The sequence below is a fragment of the Arachis stenosperma genome, chromosome 7, assembly GCF_014773155.1.
Source record: "Arachis stenosperma cultivar V10309 chromosome 7, arast.V10309.gnm1.PFL2, whole genome shotgun sequence".
NCBI classification, from domain to species: domain Eukaryota; kingdom Viridiplantae; phylum Streptophyta; class Magnoliopsida; order Fabales; family Fabaceae; genus Arachis; species Arachis stenosperma.
In genome coordinates this window covers 17,037,591-17,057,143 of record NC_080383.1, presented here as the reverse complement: position 1 = coordinate 17,057,143, position 19,553 = coordinate 17,037,591, and the positions used below count along the sequence as shown (strand labels likewise).

The 19,553-nt window shown below is 32.2% G+C and overlaps 1 protein-coding gene across 3 annotated transcripts; it reads right to left on the bottom strand.

Annotated features, from left to right (window-relative positions):
- Positions 1–1,343: 1,343 nt before the first annotated feature.
- On the bottom strand, positions 1,344–5,548 carry LOC130941871 (uncharacterized). Of its 3 annotated transcripts, none has more exons than XM_057870495.1 (4): positions 5,381–5,548; positions 5,231–5,285; positions 4,995–5,153; positions 1,344–2,857 (listed from the first exon to the last, which is right to left on the bottom strand). In XM_057870495.1, the coding sequence occupies exon 4, from the start codon at positions 2,229–2,231 to the stop codon at positions 1,515–1,517; it is 717 nt and encodes a 238-aa protein (XP_057726478.1). In that variant the 5' UTR covers positions 2,232–2,857; positions 4,995–5,153; positions 5,231–5,285; positions 5,381–5,548; the 3' UTR covers positions 1,344–1,514. The 3 variants fall into 3 exon arrangements, with proteins under 3 accessions (XP_057726478.1, XP_057726482.1, XP_057726479.1); XM_057870499.1 differs by having other exon boundaries at positions 1,344–2,851; XM_057870496.1 differs by having other exon boundaries at positions 5,386–5,539.
- Positions 5,549–19,553: the final 14,005 nt, after the last annotated feature.

Here is a 19,553-nt window from a genome sequence, read left to right as displayed (position 1 = left end):
AGATCCAGATGGCAGAAAACAGTGGCTCAAACCTAGTATCCTACAATCTAACAGAAGGAAAGTCAAGCAACAGACATCCTCTTTTCAATGGGAAAAACTACACCTATTGGAAGGAGAGAATGAAGATTTTTGTGCAAGCAGTGGATTACAGATTGTGGAAGATCATCCTGGAGGGTCTCCAATATCCAACCACCATAAGTGCTAAAGGAGTAGTCTCTCTTAAAGCTGAAGCTATTTGGACCGAAGAAGACAGAAAGAAGGTGGAGCTAAATGCCAAGGCTATCAATTTGCTTGACTGCGCAATCAGCTTCGAGGAGTACCGATGGGTATCACGATGCACAACGGCAAAGGAAATCTGGGACAAACTTCAAGTTACCCACGAATGAACCACCATTGTGAAAAAGACCAGGATAGATATGCTGAACAGAGAGTATGAAATGTTCACAATGAAAGAAGGAGAATCCATTGATGAACTGTTCGAAAGATTCAACATCATCATTGTTGGCTTGGATGCTATAGGGATCAAGTATCCTGAATCTGTGCTTGTGACAAGAGTGTTGAGATGTCTCACAAAAGAGTGGAAAACTAAGGCATTAATAATATCTAAGATTTAGTGGTCTTGACTCTATGACATATGATGATTTGAGAGGAAATTTACTAGCTTTTGAAAATACTTATTTGAAAAATGATTCAAAAAGAAAAGGAATAGCTCTTATATCTGTTTCTAACCCCTTGGATGATGAATCCAGTGATAATTTCTCTGAAAATAAATTTGTGTTGTTTGCCAAAAAATTCAGGAAAATAGTAAAGCTCAAGGAAAGAAGCAAATGAAGCAGCTCAAGAAAACAAAAGAAAGATTTCAACAAGGTGACATGTTATAACTGCAAAGAGACTGGGCATTTCAAATCCAATTATCCTAAGTTGAAAAAGGAGGAGAAGCCAAAGAAGGAAAAGAAAAAGGGACTGATGGCTTTCTGGGAGGACTTGAAAAATGACTCAGAAGATGATGAAGAATCAGAAACCAAGTCCCAACCATGTCTCATGGCAGATCACATTGAACAGGTAGTCTTTCATAACCCTGACACTGAAGATCTTCATCTTATGATAGACCACTTTTCTGAAAAAATTAGATGCTTCTTGCTTGATAACCAAGATCTTGAACAACAAATCACCATTCTTAAAGCGGAAAATGGTTTCCTTAAAGATAAATTAAGGGAGGCTGAAAATGCTGTTAAACTTGTTGAAGAAAACAAGCAGTTAAGAACCTTATTTTATATATATATATATATATATATATATATATATATATATATATATATATATATATATACACGTCACTTAATCCTTAACCTTCAAAAGTCTAACCACCCTGATTCCACTGCGTCATTCTGACTCTCGTCCTTTAAGAACCTAGTCACTCATCTAAGTTAGTTAAGTATCGCTCCATCTTAACAACTAGTAGTCTTCGACTAACCATCGGTTCGGACTCCACGATCATCAAAACTTGTCGTGCTTCACAATTGGATCATACATATATTAATGATACGCAAGGTAGTTAAAAACTCAACTGCTAACTTATGATTACCTCGAGTCTGAAGATCGGATTCAACTGCATCATGGCGTTTCTTGTGTGGACAGTCTTGAGCTATATGCCCCGGCTTCCCGCACTTGTAACATACGCCTAATCCGGCCCTGCACAGTCTGTTTGGATGGTACTTCTTGCACCTTGGGCACCTTAAATCATCCAGTTGAGTACTAGTTTTCCCTTTAGCATTCGGATCCGGACGGTTATCGTTCCTTCGGTCATTGCTCCAGCGCTGAGAATGTGAAGCGACAAAGCGATTCTTTTTGAAAGTTTGGCTCCTCGGTGTAATCTTTCCCTTTTTCTTTGTGAAGGGTTCTCGGTGATCACTTCTTGCTACCTCAGCCCTCCTTGAGCTTTCTCCCGTTGCCTGACCCACATTAACCTGCTCCAGATAACTCAGTGGTACCCCTGTATTCGGAGCATTATGTCCACCTTCATATTCATTATCATCATTGTTGCCAGTTCCAGCTTGTGGTTCTATCCCATCCATTACTCGGATGGTCGCGGCAGCAACAGTACCAATGGCAGCAGCAACACTCGTCATTGCGATCACGATATCGGTCAAACTATCTATTGGTATAGTTACCTCATTAGCTCTCCGTCCTTGATCTCGATTACGCTCATGACTGTGCACACGAGACGCCATTTGGTTTCTGTTCACACCAAACAAGTGATATCAAGGTGATCAATCTCAATATCTCTAGTTTAGTATTTCAAAGTCCCAAATGCATGCTCATGAGCATTCATGCCTCATATATCAGTTAGATACCCTAAATAGCATGTATAGACACCCAGAGTATGTCCAGAGGCATAATCAGTCTGTCCCTCAGGCTCTATAGGAACGAACTGCTCTGATACCATAATGTAACACCCTACTATACTAAATCTTATGCTTAATTCATAAGACTGGGATAGTAAGGTATTACTTGCGTGCTAAGAAACCTGATAGGAAATGAAAAAGATAAACAAGAGAGTAAAGGAAAGCCAAGGAAACATCATAGCTAGCTCTTGACTCAGCCTACGAAGCCAAGGCTAGCCGGAGAATATATATATATATATATATACATACATATACGGATATCTCGAAATACCCAAAATACTGAAGTAAAGTCCTAACTCTCCTGTAACCTCTATGAGGAACAAAATAACAAGTTTATTGGAGAGTAAGCTAGTAACTAAGTACATAAATACATAAACTGATAAACCAAAACATCCCAGGGACTACTCCGCTTGAAGATCCAGACGCCTAGCGAGGAGCCTCTCGACCTGCATCTAAAAAATAGCAACATAATATGGAATGAGAACCGGAGGTTCTCAGCATGGTAAAAGCACCACGCGCATAATAAATAAGGTCCTGAGAATGCCATAGGCAATCCTAGAACTCCGTTATACAATTATCCAACTTAATTACTAAACAGAAGCTATAACAAGGGTAGATATTCTAAATCTACCTAACTTACTCAATTTCAATCCTAATCTAACACCAAACCATTTCTCCTTTTCCTCCATCCCTCCCTCATCCACAATGCAACAGAAACAAGCAACCAAACAAGGTCACGCACAAGTAATGAGCATATAGTACAAATAGCAAGTATAACAGATAGCAGGTGATATATATCAATTAAGCAAACCCAAAAAATGCATAGCAATCAAAACAAACAAATGCATATGATGCATGCCTGTCCTATGGCTGATGGGGCCCATCTGTCAGTTATCCAGCCAACCCGACAAGTCGAAAAACCTTAGACTGTCCCCCGTCGCGTATCCCCAAGAGTCTATGCATAAAGTTCACATTCAGTCATCATATAAATCACTCAATAGGGGTTATCCATACCCGAAAATTTATACGTGCCCGGTCACCCTTACGACGTAGGGTTAACAGAGTATCGAGAATCAACCTGGAACACGTGGTGGCGAGCCACAGTTTTTACCCAGGAAAACTAGTATCTCAGATATCATCATTCATAAGCCATTTCATAATCATAATCATTATTTAATCATTCATCAAGCAATGGCATGTTAACTCCTTTTATTAACAACCTCCCTTTCACATTTTTCATCATCATTCCCTTATAATTCATCTTAATTACCCCTTCCGGGTCTTGACCAAATTATTTATCAAACTCTTCTCAATATTTTTAATATCGAATAATCTTAAAGTCAACCTAACTCTAACATTAAATTATTCACATAACACAAAGATTAACCTTTGACTTCTCGGACCCATGACTATCACTAAGACATCCTCGACTCTCTATTTTCTTTTCTGTTTCTAATATAGCAAATAAACTCGGAATTGCACAAACTTTATGTCCAGGCGTTCATCTTGAAATAATATTTCTAACAAATTAAAGATCATAATTTTTTGATTTTTCTAGCCTCAGGAATAAAGGAAAAACCGTGACTGCTCTGCAGTGCGTAAAACCAGAAAAACAGCAGCAACATGTGATATTCAAAATTCAATATAAAATCCAAGTTAAATCCAATGACTTTAAAAATTAATGTAGTTCAACTTCACTCATCCAGGTTTCTTTCTCAATTGGTTCTGAGTTAATATCATTTTTAATGAAGAAGTTACATTACCTGGAAGTTAAGTAAAAATGAGTCAAAATCTGTTTTAGAAACCAACAAGCTTAGTACCTTTCAATTTGAATAACTTTTATTACAAAACTCCAATTAAGCTAAATTTTGGTTTGGGAACTTCTAACTCATGCGGAAACAAGTGTGTCTTAGTTTTAACCCAATTTCTATTCAATTCTAGGAGTTATAAGAATTGGAAGTTGATGCATAGCTTGCTGAAATCTGTTTCTTTTCAGCTTTGACTATCAACATTCAAAAATTCACAACTCCCAATCCTTAACTTTTAAAATTCTGAAGTTTTAGAGAAATAAATAAAGTTAATCAAATTTTATAACAAAATTGGTTTCACTCCAAAACTCAACTCGTAGAAGTCGCAGCAAGACAAACAAGTTGCTACCCTGTCTGACCTTTTCTGCTGCAGGACAGATTTAACAACCTAACTTTAAAAATTTGCCATAAATTGTATATTTAACAAAAAGGTCCCAAATTTTCCAGTTTAGTTCCTTATATTCCCAAGTTTTGTCCAAACTTAGTCTCATGCAATTCCGATCATTACATAATTAGTTACAGCATCTGCAATACCACCACAACACAACTCTATATTCTTATTAACAAACACCAATCCTAATCCATCATAAATAAATATAAGAGCATACCATTAATAGCTTCCACACCTCATAATTCCAATATATACCCACCAACAAATCTATTCCAACAACATTACAAGGCTAATCATTAAATACAACAAACAATTCAACTTATCCTATGGTTCCTCTAACCTAAATTTCACAATACCGTAAATATTAAACGTGCGAAACTTAAACCATACCTTGGCCGATCACTTAGTTCACCCAAGGCAGCCTCACAACTCAAAATTACAGCCCCTCCAAGCTCAATCATACAGCCCCAAAACAAGCCTTGGTCATCAACAAACTTCCAAGTAATCCCAATTCAATTCCAATGCTTATATACCCACTTAAATCTACACCTAATACATATACATGTTCCAATTTTAGATTTCTCATCATAAATACAAGATTGGGCTAGGGTTTAGATTGTCCTTACCATGCCCACACACGTAACAACTCGAGCTCAATAAGCTCCGCAAGCTAAATTAAACCTAAAACACCAAATTATACAAAATCTCAACACCAAAGCCCAATAAATTCAGAACTGAAAATGAGAAAATTGAGGAAGAAAGCGTGGCTTTCTTACCTTACAATGTTATGGGCTTTGTAGAGTTCGACGCCGTGGTCGCGTGGCCGCAAACAGATCGTCAATCGAAGCTCGGAGCGAGAAGTTATGTGGATTTGAATGAAATCAAGGGTTTTGGAATCTTCAACATGTTCTTCCCCATTTTGGCTCTGCCCAGCGTGTTCTGCATGCTGAATAGAAATGAAATGAGCTTCAGCTCATTATATATAGTGAGTTGGTTGGGCCCACGGCCCGGTTCGGGTCCGGTTCGACCGGTTTGGTCCGTTCGGCCTAATTTTGGGCCAAATTTTTTCGAAAGTGATATCAAAATTCTTGTTTTGATGAGCTCTATCCTATTTTGATATTAGTTTTGCATATTTAATTTTCCTATTGAAAATTCGATTTTTTGACTAATTATTTACCGATTTTAGCGGAGTTTACAAAAATGAGATTCCAAAATTTCTATGGGCTGAAGCTGTAAATACAGCTTGTTATATTTTGAATAGGACCATCATTAGAAAAGGGTTAAAGAACTCCTTATGAGCTATGGAAAGGAACCCCTCTTAATCTTAAGTATTTCCATATTTTTGGATGCAAATGCTTTGTACTTAACAACAAAGAAAATCTTGGTAAATTTGATCCAAAATCCTATGAGGAGATGTTTGTTGGATATTCCACCACTAGCAAGGCTTATAGAATTTACCTCAAAGAACATAGAACCATAGAGGAATCCATACACGTATCTTTTTGTGATTCTAACTCTATTCCCAGTGCTGTGATAGAAGATGATACAGATTGTGAAGATGCTGTCAACAAGGAAGCCAGTGAAGAAAATCCAAAGTCTGTTCACAATGAAGAATCTGTCCGTCCGGTTTTGTCTCACAGGATGGAGGAGACATTTCTATTTTGTCTCCTGAGCCAGCAAGAGAATCTGGAATAGAACAACCCTCTGAAACTCATCAAAGCTCAACATCACTCCGAAAACCAAGAGAATGGAAGTCCATGAGGGGTTATCCTCATGACTTTATCATTGGTGATTCCTCAAAAGGTGTAACAACAAGATCCTCAACCAAAAAGCAATCTGAACCAAGCAATCTTGCTTTCTTGTCACAAATGGAGCCTAATAATGTGAAACAAGCTCTTGAAGATCCTTCTTGGGTCAAAGCCATGCAAGAAGAGCTAGCTCAATTTGACAAGAATGAGGTTTGGATATTAGTACCTCATCCGGATGGTAAGAAGGTAACGAGTACTAAATGAATTTTCAAAAATAAATTGGGAGAGGATGGTAAGGTTGTTCGTAACAAGGCTAGATTAGTGGCCTAAGGTTACGATCAAGAAGAGGGTATAGATTTTGATGAGTCTTTTGCTCCGGTAGCAAGAATGGAAGCAATTCGGTTACGTCTTGCCTATGCTACCCATAAGGGTTTTAAAATGTTTCAAATGGATGTCAAATGTGCTTTTCTTAATGGCTTTATTGATAGAGAAGTATTTGTGGCACAACCCCCTGATTTTGAAGATAAAGAATTTCCAAACCATGTTTTCAAACTTTCAAAGGCCCTTTATGGCCTTAGGCAGGCTCCAAGAGCTTGGTATGAAAGGCTTAGTGCCTTCTTGTTGGAAAATCACTTTCAAAGGGGTACCATCGATACTACTGTATTTATTAAAGAATCGAATGATGATATTCTCCTAGTTCAAGTTTATGTGAATGACATTGTGTTTGGGTCGGCCAATAAATCCTTATGTGAAGAGTTTGGAAAACTCATGACTAGTGAGTTTGAAATGAGTTTAATGGGAGAGCTAACATTCTTTCTTGGCCTCCAAATTAAACAAACTCCTAGTGGCACTTTTATTCACCAAGGAAAGTATGCTAAAGAATTAATAAAGAAATTTGGCCTAGAAAATTCAAAACCAATGGGAACACCAATGCATCCAAACACTAAACTTGAAAAGAATGATGATGGCAAAGATGTGGATGAAACATGGTATAGAGGAATGATCGGCTCGCTCATGTATCTTACTTCCTCTAGACCGGATATTGTTCAAAGTGTGGGTGTATGTTCAAGATTTCAATCTCACCCAAAAGAATATCATCTTTCGGCCGTTAAACGCATCATTAGATACATTAAGGAAACTAGTGATTATGCCTTATAGTATCCAAAATCTGATTATTTTTGTGCAGTGGGGTTTTGTGATGCAGATTATGCGAGAGATAGGGTGGATAGAAGGAGCACATCCGGCATGTGTGGCTTTCTTGGAAGCGCACTTAACATGTGGTCAAGCAAAAAACAAGCCACAGTGGCTCTATCCACAGCCGAAGCTGAATATATTTCTGCATTTGCATGTTGTTCACAATTAATTTGGTTGAAAACTCAGTTAGAAGATTACAAATTAAAAATCAATAGTATACCCTTATTTTGTGACAATATGAGTGCTATAAACATTTCTAAGAACCCTGTTTTGCACTCAAGAACCAAGCACATTGAAATCAAATATCATTTTATTAGAGAACATGTGCAAAAAGGTACTATTGATATTCAATTTGTAAAATCCGAAGAACAACTTGCTGACACTTTTACAAAACCCTTGTGTGAAGACAGATTCTGTGCTTTGAGAAATAGTTTGGGAATGATAGAATTAAATTCTGTTGATAATTTGTGAATTTTTTTTATTCTGTTTGGTTTTGTCTCGTAGGAAAGTAGGAGACAAATTTCAGGTTGTGATGAACAGGCCATGATACAGGGGGAGACTGAACTGAGGTTAATTATCTTGGTCCCCACCAAATCTCTTTGACCTTACCCTGACCCGTTTTTGAGTTCCTCATTTTTTTAATCATACTTTTGGGAAGTTGTCTTATCAAATCTTGTAGGAAAGAGTTGTTGTCAAATTAAATCTTTATCATTCCCTCATCCCTTGATTCTAGGAGCTAAAATTTCAGTTTTTAATTTTAAAATCCTTTCTTAGTTAATAATCGCTCAACTTAATGGGTAATAACTCCCTCAATTCTCTCTCCACTCAGCATTAAATGCTTCCATAACCTCCCTCCTCTCACCACTCTCTTCGGCAATCTTTTCATATTCCCTCTTCCTTCTCCATCTTTCATAACATGAAAAAGAAGGTTGCACCAAGAAGAAGCAACCGAACTCCTCTCCCCAAAAATCTTCCATTTTCTTCTACCCCCCAAACTCATACTCACATTCATATACATTCCACATCTTTTTCGTCTCCCTCACCCTCCTCCAAACAAACCAAAACCATGAGGAGAAAGGTTATTACCCAGAAAACTTCATCTCGAAGGAATATTGGAAAAGACAAAGAGCTAGTTGAAGAAGAAGAAGATGAGTCACACACTTCCTTACCTCATTCTCCACCAAAGAAAGAAACTCCTGGCCGTAGCTCTCAGAAGACAAAAGGTTACGTGTTACGTAACACAAGGGAACCACCTAATCTGGAATCCCTGGACTTCAAGAATAAATACCAAAAAAATCATTCACATTTTGATCCAGGAAGATTCAATTCTTGTGCGTCTTATGAGTTTCACAAAGATGTGTTGAAGAAATGTCATCTATGTGCTTCCCACTTAGTGAACCTGGACTCTCTTGCTTCTAAAGGAATCAACTTTATCACCCTTGTTGAGAATATGAAGTGGACTCCCCTGTTCAATATTCAGAAACCTGTATACCCAACCTTGGTTCGAGAGTTTTATGCAAACATGAGGCTGATTGATGGTGCAATACATTCCTATGTGAAGCGGGTTTACATGACTCTGAACAGAGAAACAATAAGCGCTGCCCTGGGTTATGTTGATGAAGGACCAGCAGCTTATATGTCAGAAAAATGGGATTTTCAAGTTGGAGTCACATATCAGATTGCTCTGCATCAAATCTATGAGAATCTATCTAGTTTGGATGGCACGGTTCCAACTCACAAGGCCCTTGGTCCAGAAAGAGCAATGTTGTACAGAATCATTACTCACATTCTGACTCTACAGAGTGGCTCATACAATAGAGTAACCATTTCTGATACCTTTGTGTTTTTCTCTATTATTACTTCAACTCCTATTTCCTTTGCATATCTCATGGTAAGGCATATGTGGGAATGTGTTAGAAGTACAAAAAATGCTAACCTTCCCTATGGCATATTTCTTACCTGCATCTTTGAATACTTCAATGTTGATCTAATTAATGAAGATGTAGAGAATAAAGTTTCATCAATTAAAGGAGGAGGAGTTTCAGGTACTATGAAAGGCACCAAAGAAAAACGGTCAATGCCCTCTGACAGTGATCTTGAGAGCCGCCCAGCCGAGCCGTCCAAGGTGGCAGAATCAATCAAGGAGGTCCTCACTGAGTTTTCTAACATGTCCAAATTGATGGTGCAATCTTACAAGGCCGCTCGTAAGCAAGCATACGAAAATGAAAAAGCTTGGACAAAGTGCCAAGAAAGAGTAGGTTTGATGCTTCAGAATCTTGAAGAAGAGATGGGGGCTGCCGATAAGGATGATGAATCTGGATCTGAGTACAACCTTTCTGATGATTGACTTATTTGTCTCTTGTTGAATTCTGGTCCTGTTTGGTTTATTTTAGTACTTTGTAGGCTGTTTGGATACTCTAGACCTCTGTTATTTTGTTACACTCTTGGATATTTTAGCTTTGGTTATACTTGTGTGTGTTTCATTGTCACTTTTTGCAAGTTTTTCTTTAATGACAAAAGGGGGAGGAAAGCTAGAAAAATTAAAAAGTTGAAAGAAACAGGGGCTGAAATCTTTTGTGATTGATGATCACCCATGTACACAAACTCCTTGTTCCAATTTGATTATGATTTGTTTTGTTAAAATTTGGAACTTAGTTATTTTAATAATCCCTTTATAATTTGATATGTGAATGAATGCTGGATAATTTTTTTGTGCTCTGATATGATTATGTTTGATTAAAAATGTTTTCTTTGCTATAAATTGATAATTATTTTGCTTTGATATGATGGCTGGAAAATGTTGTTTATTTAATCAAATGATTTGGCAGCAAATTTTTGGAAATTATCAAATGTGGTTTTTTTTTTTTTTTGTACCTTGTACTCAAAACATTTTTTATTGTTATTGAGCAGAAAATCATTTAAATGATAATAAATTAGTTTTGTTTATCACTTCACCTCTGCTCATAAATCAAACCATTCAACATTTCAAAATTTCATATGTTGAATACATAGTTGCCTTAAGCTTGATTTTAAAAGGTTACAGGTAAAATTTTCCTTGGTAAAATGGCATATATTTAGGAAGAGCCAAGTAACTATTAGAAAGGGGGAGGAATACTAATCTTTAAAGGGAGTACTTTTTAATACTTACTCTTACCATTTCAATTTTTAATAATGTTTGTCATCAAGGGGGAGATTGATGAGTTTGAAAAACTCTAAATTAAATTAGTGATGACTAAACATTATTAATATGATTAATTACAAATTTATTAATTTGATTTTGATTCATATGTGTTAATTAAATAACTTTGCTGTGCAGATTTTACTATTGGGCCGAAAAATAGCAAGCCCAATATGTTAAAAGAGAATCAGCCTTGGTTATAAAAATGTTAAATGTTGTGGCTGAATTGTTATTACTCTTGTTGGGCCAAATTTAATTATTAGCCCAAATCAACTTTAAAGAAAAGATCCACTAGATTGGTCCGAAATCAAAGAAAAAGAAAATGGGGCACAATATTTTTTTACTCATTTAACATGATCCATTTTCTTTAAACTGTTGCATGCTTCCAACGGATTTCACATCCTTTACTTGGTGGAATTCAAATTTTTATTAAGAGGAGTTAATGCAGACATTGGAACTATGAAAGAGAAAGAAAAATTGATTTGATGGCAACTTAATGATGATCCACGCCACTCAAAGAAAGAGGGAAATAAAATTAATTCATTTGTTCAAATCCATTGAATACTTTTCTTTCTACTCTCTCTTCTCTCTGAAACTTTCGGTTACTTCTCTGTCAGAAAGAAAAATGAAGAAACAAGCCATCAGAGAAAGAAGTGATGAAGCTAGGCATAAGCAAATAGCCATTGTGATGATGGCATCAAGAAAAAGAAAATCTGAAGTATGGAGTGGCTAAGATCTTTACCACAAAAGGTAAGATGTGGCGAAGTAAGCTTAAGCTCTTCATAACCTAAAATGGAAGAAGATCCATTCAGTCAGAGGAAGAAGATCCTTGGAGGCATGACTCGTCTCTACTTTTGATCAACCACCACAGGAGGTAGCTACAGTAGCTACGTGATGGAAGAGGCAGAAGTTAGAGTAGATGGATCTATCATCATCAAGAACGCATCAAGGGCTAGGAATCTTTCTTGGAGTGCAAGTCAAGATGGAAGGCTCGGATTGATGAAGCTTGGTGACAAGGGAAGACATAGAGGTAATTGCATGTTGGATTTTATATTCGGTTATCTCTAATCTCTCTCTGGCCGAACCGGTTTTTTGGTTTGAAGAAGAAAAAGATTAGCTTGGTTCAACAGTTTCAACCGTGGAGGCTTCCCCTTCTATAAATAAGGGAGAACAGCCAGGGCTTGAAGCAAGGAAAAGAGTGAAAGCACAGTGTTCTCATAGCTACCTAAACTAACAGAAGTTCTTCTCCTTCAATGTTTTTTATTTTGTATTTTTCTGTTAAATTTTGTCTGTCTTGAGTCTCATGAAAAAAGGCAAACAGTGAGGTTTGTAAGAAAAGCCATAGAGCGAAAAAAGGCAGAGTGCACAAAATTAAAAGAAAAAGCCATAGATGTTCTTAGAGGTACTTTGTATATCTGTGTTGTATTTCATGATTCTGTGGAAATTTCCTTTCAAGTTGAATTAGCACTTAGCAGTTGAAAGCTTGGTGAGTTACCAAGTCAAGTTTAGTTTTTGGGTTAGATTCTGGACTTGTCCCAGATAGGAAGGGTAGTTCCTAGGGAGAATTAGTATATGTAATCATGATTATAGTGAAATTTCATCATTATTGTGATGGAGACTAGATGTAGGCTGTATTACACTTAGCAGCTAAATCAGGATACATCTTGGTGTGATTTTCTCTCTATTTTACTCCATTTCTGATTCTGTTGCATAGGAGACAAAACTGAAAAATATCTCCTGACTGGTTACGAGACAAAAAGAAAAAATCTCTTGACTAGACATGAAACAAAAACAAAAATATCTCCTCAAGTGTTCTAAAAACAGCAAGTACTACTAAGCGAAAAGGGGGCTAAGATTCAATTCCCCTTCTCTTAGCCACTGATAAACATCATAATGAATGTTACACTTAAATATAATGAAGGGGATATATAACATATAATGCTTATTAAAACAAAGTTGATGGATGCATATGCAGGACCCTCAAATGTTTTCTATATAAATTCAAATTAAGAAATAGCTGCACTTAATGATAAGCTTGCACAAAATAATAAAAGCTAGAATTTAACTAGCTAATCTGACTTAATAAGTTGCATTGATTCATTATATATTATGCAAGAACTAGCAAATATTATTGTTATATTTAAAGATTGTATCATTATTTCAAAACATTATCTAGCTACTTCCAAACTTTTTAATAATGGAATTGTATTATTTTACTCTGATCATCAACATCTAATAAATAATATTACAAAGAGGTTATAATAACATTCTATTATAATATATAAAAAGTCTCCAAATAAATATTATAGTTGTAAGTTGATAACACTAAAATTTTTAAGGTCTTTTGTTATAAATTTGTTATGTTAATATTAAACTAATATATAAAAGGAGAGACCAACTTAACGTGTGTTATAGTAAACTTATGATGCCGAAGTTCTTAAATTTTCTATAAATTTGTCATGTCAAACCTCAACTTTTCTTTTAAATTATTTTCTCTCACTTATTATAACATAGAGAATAAAATTTATATAACTAACCTCTTATAATTTCTCACATTAAATTCTTATAGAAAATGTTAATTCATGTACAAGGTCATGCATGATTGTATAAAACTATAAAAGAAGAAAATAAAAATAATGTTATCTTGAGTTAATAATGACACCTAATTCTAAGGTTTTTTTATCTCTCATGTCAACACTAAATTTAGTTTTTAACTGCATAGAAAAAAATCTATCTATATAGTTATATTTATAATATAATAGAGAACATCATCTATCTAGCTTATAAGAACTAAAAAATTATTTAGATAATTTTTTAATTTTCAATTGGGCTTAAGAGGATTTAAATTGGCCAATTTAGGTTAATTGGCTAAAAATTTAAAGTTGTCAATTTAAAAGTTTGCAGATAAAATTTGAATTTAGTAAATTATTTGGAGTTTAAAAATATAATTATTTTTTTTAGTAAATACTGTTATCATAATTAACTATACACACTTGAATCAGGTACTTCCAATACACAAAAAATAATAATAAAAAGAAAATAACCAAAAAAATATTTAAAATTTAAATCTCATATGGGACTAAAAGGAGAAAAAATTAAAGAAAAATGTCCCATTGTACCTAAAGTCAAAGTCAAAGGCACCTAAGGTAGAAAGAAAATAAAACAAAAAAAAAAGATTTTCAGATAACCCATTTTTCTTTCTTGTGGTGTAGGATTCAGTTATGAAGTGCTTCTTAAATTGAGTTATTATTTCAGGTTTTAAGCATGCATGATAAACATTTATAGTGTAGAGATTATTAAGTAGTTTGATATAACACTTTTCAAAAGATTTTAAAATAGATATAACTTGAACATTTTTAGTGTATTGTTATGTCCATAGATCTCCAGAAGCTAATGCATGCCAATGATTACAAGCAATAAGCAAAAAATAATCCTTGACTTTCCTGTGCCAGGCAATGAGTTATTGGGTATAATTAAGAGTAGCAAATTGAAATCTTGAAGCTAGTGGTAATTATTAAATGGTTAAAAAGATTTTTTTTTTCTTGTCATCATATATGAATGGTTAAAGATTAATTCTCTATTTAGTTATCAAAAAGATCAATAAAAGGATTTTGATATGCAAGTGTCTTGTTTTAATAGCAAAAAAGATAAAATCTCTTTATTAAATAAAAAATATATTATATATATTTTTAATATATTAAATCTATCAAAAGTTCATTATTCTTAGTTTTTTTTTTCTGAGTTAATTCTAAAAATTATACTAAATAAATAAGTCATTTTTACAACCGTTTAATCCAATTATTCTATTTTTTTATGTTTCTCTTTTTTGTTATTAAATATTAAATTGATTAATTTAATTAAATTTAATTACTAAAATTACTTGATCATATCGTATCTAAGAAAAAGAGGGCACTATGAATCATAAGAAGTATGTCATAATTGTACTTCCAATAATAGGCTAATGTTTGTTTTTTTTTTTTTTTTTTTGAATTTGTTTCTTGGATCTTGACTAGTGTTTGTTCTTAATTAAATATACATATTGCGAAAGTCAAGCATGTTAAAGTGTAAATGATTCCTGTTAGATGGAATGGTAAGAGTGATGTCATTGTCTACGTCACAGGGGTTTGTAGGGCATTGTAAATTATCTTTATTTTCATATTTTTGTTTGTCATGATAGGGCATTATAATTTTGTTTATTTATTGAATGAAAGACTATTCTATTATGAATAATTCATGTCCTACCATTCCATGCTACTATGTTTTATATTCTTCTAAACTTTTATTATTGGTCCTATATATCTTTTGCTTTCACACTTATTGCCAAATCCACGTGCATGTGTGACAACTTTATTTTCTTTTCAAACCTTGTATTAATTATTTTTAATTTTTAGATAAGTCAACTAGGTCTAATATTCGGAATAATATTACATGATTAATTAAAAAATGCATGCATTTAGTTTAGTTTTACATTTACGATGACTTGTAACGTAGAGATCAGAAGTGCATCATGACAATAACCTTAGTTTTACATTCATGACAATAATATTACGATTTTATATTTTGTGCATTTAATTTTTTTTATTAATTTTATATAAAAGTTCAATTTATATAAATAATTACACAAAATCAGTATAGAAAAAAAATTCCCATGCATAGTTTATGAGAGGATTTTTTCAAAAATAAAATAAAAAATAATTATTTTTTTATATCTAATTTTTTAATTTTAATTTTTTAAATATGATTTTTTTTATTTAAGACGAATTTGCCGCACCCTCAACGAACTCTATAATTTATATAGAATTCTCTTGATCCTGCAAACTTCTATATTTTTTATAGAATTCGGCTTATACCTGACGAATTTCAATATGTTCTTTTAAAAATATCAGATTGGACGAAAAAAAAATTAAAAAATTAACAATGACAACGATTATCATCATCTTTAGAATATAAGAGTACATAAGAGTATATAAGAATATGTTGTATTTTTTTTTAAATATATTTTTTTTAATTTATAATTAAAAAATCCTAATTAAATATGACGTATTTGTATATTTTTAGAGACGATGATTATTTTATTTTAAAAGAAAAACCGTTAATGAGATATAAAGAGGAAGAGGTGTGTCATATATATCACATATGTATGTAATGATGTATTGGTGATGAACATCCGTCGTGAATAGTCGGTTTGTGATAATGTTATTAATTTGAAAACGGTACCCTTTATTTTTTTATTTTTATTGATGTTATGATTTGTTATCCATTGACCACTCATATATATATATGGAGTTGTCACGATATATGGCAGTATTATGGAGATAAATTGTAAATTTTCGATAATAGAAATATCCACTAATATAATATATATATATATATATATATATATATATATATATATATATATATATGGAGTTGTCACGATATGTGGTAGTGTTATGAAGATAAATTGTAGACTTTCGATAACAAAGATATCCACTAATATATACATGGAGTTGCCACGATATATGGCAGTGTTATGGAAATAAATTATAGATTTTTTATAACAGAAATATCCACTGATATATATATGGAGTTGCCACTATATATAGTAGTGTTATAGAAATAAATTGTATGGAGGTGCCACAATATATAGTAGTGTTATGGATATAAATTGTAGACTTTCAATAACAGAAATATCCAATAATAGAAATATCCACTAATATATACATAGAGTTGCCACGATATATGATAGTGTTATGAAGATAAATTGTAGACTTTCGATAACAGAGATATCTACTGATATATACTTAGAGTTGCCATGATATATGGTAGTGTTATGAAAATAAATTGTAGACTTTCGATGACAGAGATATCCAGAACTTAATATAAAAATATTTTTATTCACAAAATTAAAGCAGCATTTCTATGACTCTTTGTGTTTTTAAATACAAATTTTAAAAATTATTACCTGATTGAAAAGAAAATAATCTATCACTTCTGATTTTTCAAAAAGGTAGTATAATACATCAATATTCAATTTTACTTTTTTTTAAAAAATAGAAAATAAAATAAAAATTGTTTTTCATAAAATAATTTGTCAATACATCTTTTTTATTTTTTTATAATTATATTTTTTTTTCTCTTTATTCATTTCTTATCAATATACAAGGTATTTTGCTTTCTACTATTCATTTTATTTGTAATTTAAAAAAAAAAACACACATTTATTTTCTTTTTTAGGATGAAAATAGATTTTAAAAAAAATTCAACACGAACCTAAATAAAATAACATCATCCAGTATAGGGGCATAATTACGTGTTGTTGTTGGAAAAATATATATTAATAATAATAAATTAAGTTATTTTATATTAAGTAATTTAGATAATGGAGATCTCATTTATTATTATTATAAATAATGAATTAAATAAATTATTATTATTTTTAATTTAAAATTAAATAAAAATAAAATAAAAAAAATATTATTTTATTTAAATTTTAAAATTTAATAAATGTTATACTTAAATATAAATAGTAACTTTAGGATTTTGATTTTAATTATCAAAACCGTTTTTATAACTCTTTTTTTATTAGAAAAATTATAATTTAACTTTACCAGAAATATAGAAGATTTTGATTGAGAATTCAATTTGTGTTAAATAAAGAAATTAACAATTGATTAATAAAGATTCACAATATTATGAGATTGTTATACATTGCATCTTTTTTTTTTATACTATGTAAGCATATTGAATTTATTGCACAAACAAATTAGTAATAATTTAAATTATTATATCCAGTTATTTTATAAAATTTAGTTTTAGAATAAATTAGTTGAACATTATGCTACTAAAGTGGCCTCTTTTGTGATAATTAATTTATTTTAGAATATTAGAAATATAGTGATATGTAATCTACTCATTTATGTGAATATTGGTCCGCCCAAAAGAAAGTCTATATTTGGCCGAATTACATATACACATACTGATGGTAACTATATGGTTGGATAACTATTCAAACTTAAATCAATGCTTATTATTTTGCATATAATAATTGACCCAAAGAAAGTTTATTATTGGCGAAATAATAAATATTGAACCTTGTGTTTATTTTCTATTTAATCATACAACCACTAATCGGATCGAAGGAAGGTTGGTATTTGGTCAATTAATAGAAATATATGTCGTAATAAATAGATATAATTCTCAAGTTTTCATGTGAATAATAACTCGATCCAAAGATAGGCTTATTGTTTGACAGAATTTCGTTGAGAATATTTGATAAGCTACACTAAATAAATTTATGTCTGTGTAATTTATGCGAATTCAAATCGGCCCAAAAGAACTTCTGTACTTAACCAAATTACATGCAAATTTGTGATAATAAACATGTGATACTTATTTAATTCCATGTAAACAATAAGTTTGTCCAAAGATCCACTTATTATTTGATAGGATTTATTATCAGTGTTTGATTACTATATTAAAATACTGCTTACAAATTAATATTTTTATCTAAAGACTAAATATTAATGTTGTGCTAGGTATTTGTGATGGACCCATCATTATATGAATTTTATTCATATGATATATAACATGTGTGAATATATTATTTTGCTTTAAAAGTTATATCTGTTAATGTTAGTCTATTTTTTAAATAAAATTTTTAAATTAAATAAAAAAGACTTTCTGTGTCATTAATAACTTATATTTTCATATGGTTGAGATAAATGTGATTGATAACTTATATTAGTTCAGTAGGAGTAAATATATTTTCACTATTCTTGTATGTCAGCGCATGCATGATTGTAAATAAGGTTATATACTCAATTTTAAGAGAGATAAGTATAGTCTTATTAGATGCCTCAAGAAAGTTATAAAACTCAAAAGGTGCATAAGGTTTATTATGTTTCAGTAGTAATCTGATCAATAATAAATTTATACAGTTACAGTTATTATATATTTTATTGATATTTTTGATAGATATTTGAGTCAGTTAAGAATGGATCACTAAATAGTAGACAAATAAATTTTGTTATAGTAAAACATTACATGTTCACACATATAAAATCAAAAAATAAAGTTAGAGATTATTTGGTATTCAGATTTTGATTTTGTTGGATGTCAACGTAATTTTGATCTATTGCAATTATATTCATATATGCTCATTGAAAAAATTCTTTGAAAAAGTGTTGAGAAAATACTTATTACTCTTTCCATTAAAGTACTTGAGTATAAAACATATTTTTAAGGCATCCAATTTTACTTATTATAAATACTTGTCACAAATTATGAAAATAAATTTGAAAAACTATTTGAGTTATTTTGTGATAATGTGTTAGTAGTCTAATATTTTAAATTATTATTAAATAAAAAAATTCAAAATATTTAAATGTCTAATGAGTAAATTAGCACAAATTTCATAAATACATGCATATTTGGTTTATAAAAACAAGGGTTAAGTATGATTTTGGTCCCTAACGTAGGGGCTGAAAATTTTTTTCGTCCCTCGCCTTTTTTTCGCTCCAAAATGGTCCCCAAAGTTTGAGTTTTTTTTTTAAAATGGTCCTTCGGACCAAAATTCCCCTATCCCTTCTTCCCCAAAATCATGCCACCACCACCACCACCAGAACCAGAACCAGAACCACCACCCCCCACCCACTGTCACTCCATCACCATCTCCATCACACCAACCAAAACTCAGAAAATCAACATCATCATCGTCATCCTCATCAGAATTCAGATCCAAAATTCAGATCCAGATTCAAACTCAGACAAACAAAAACTCAACTCAGAAAATCATCATAAAAAATTCAGAACTCAACTCAGATAAACAAAAACTCAGATCCAGAAATT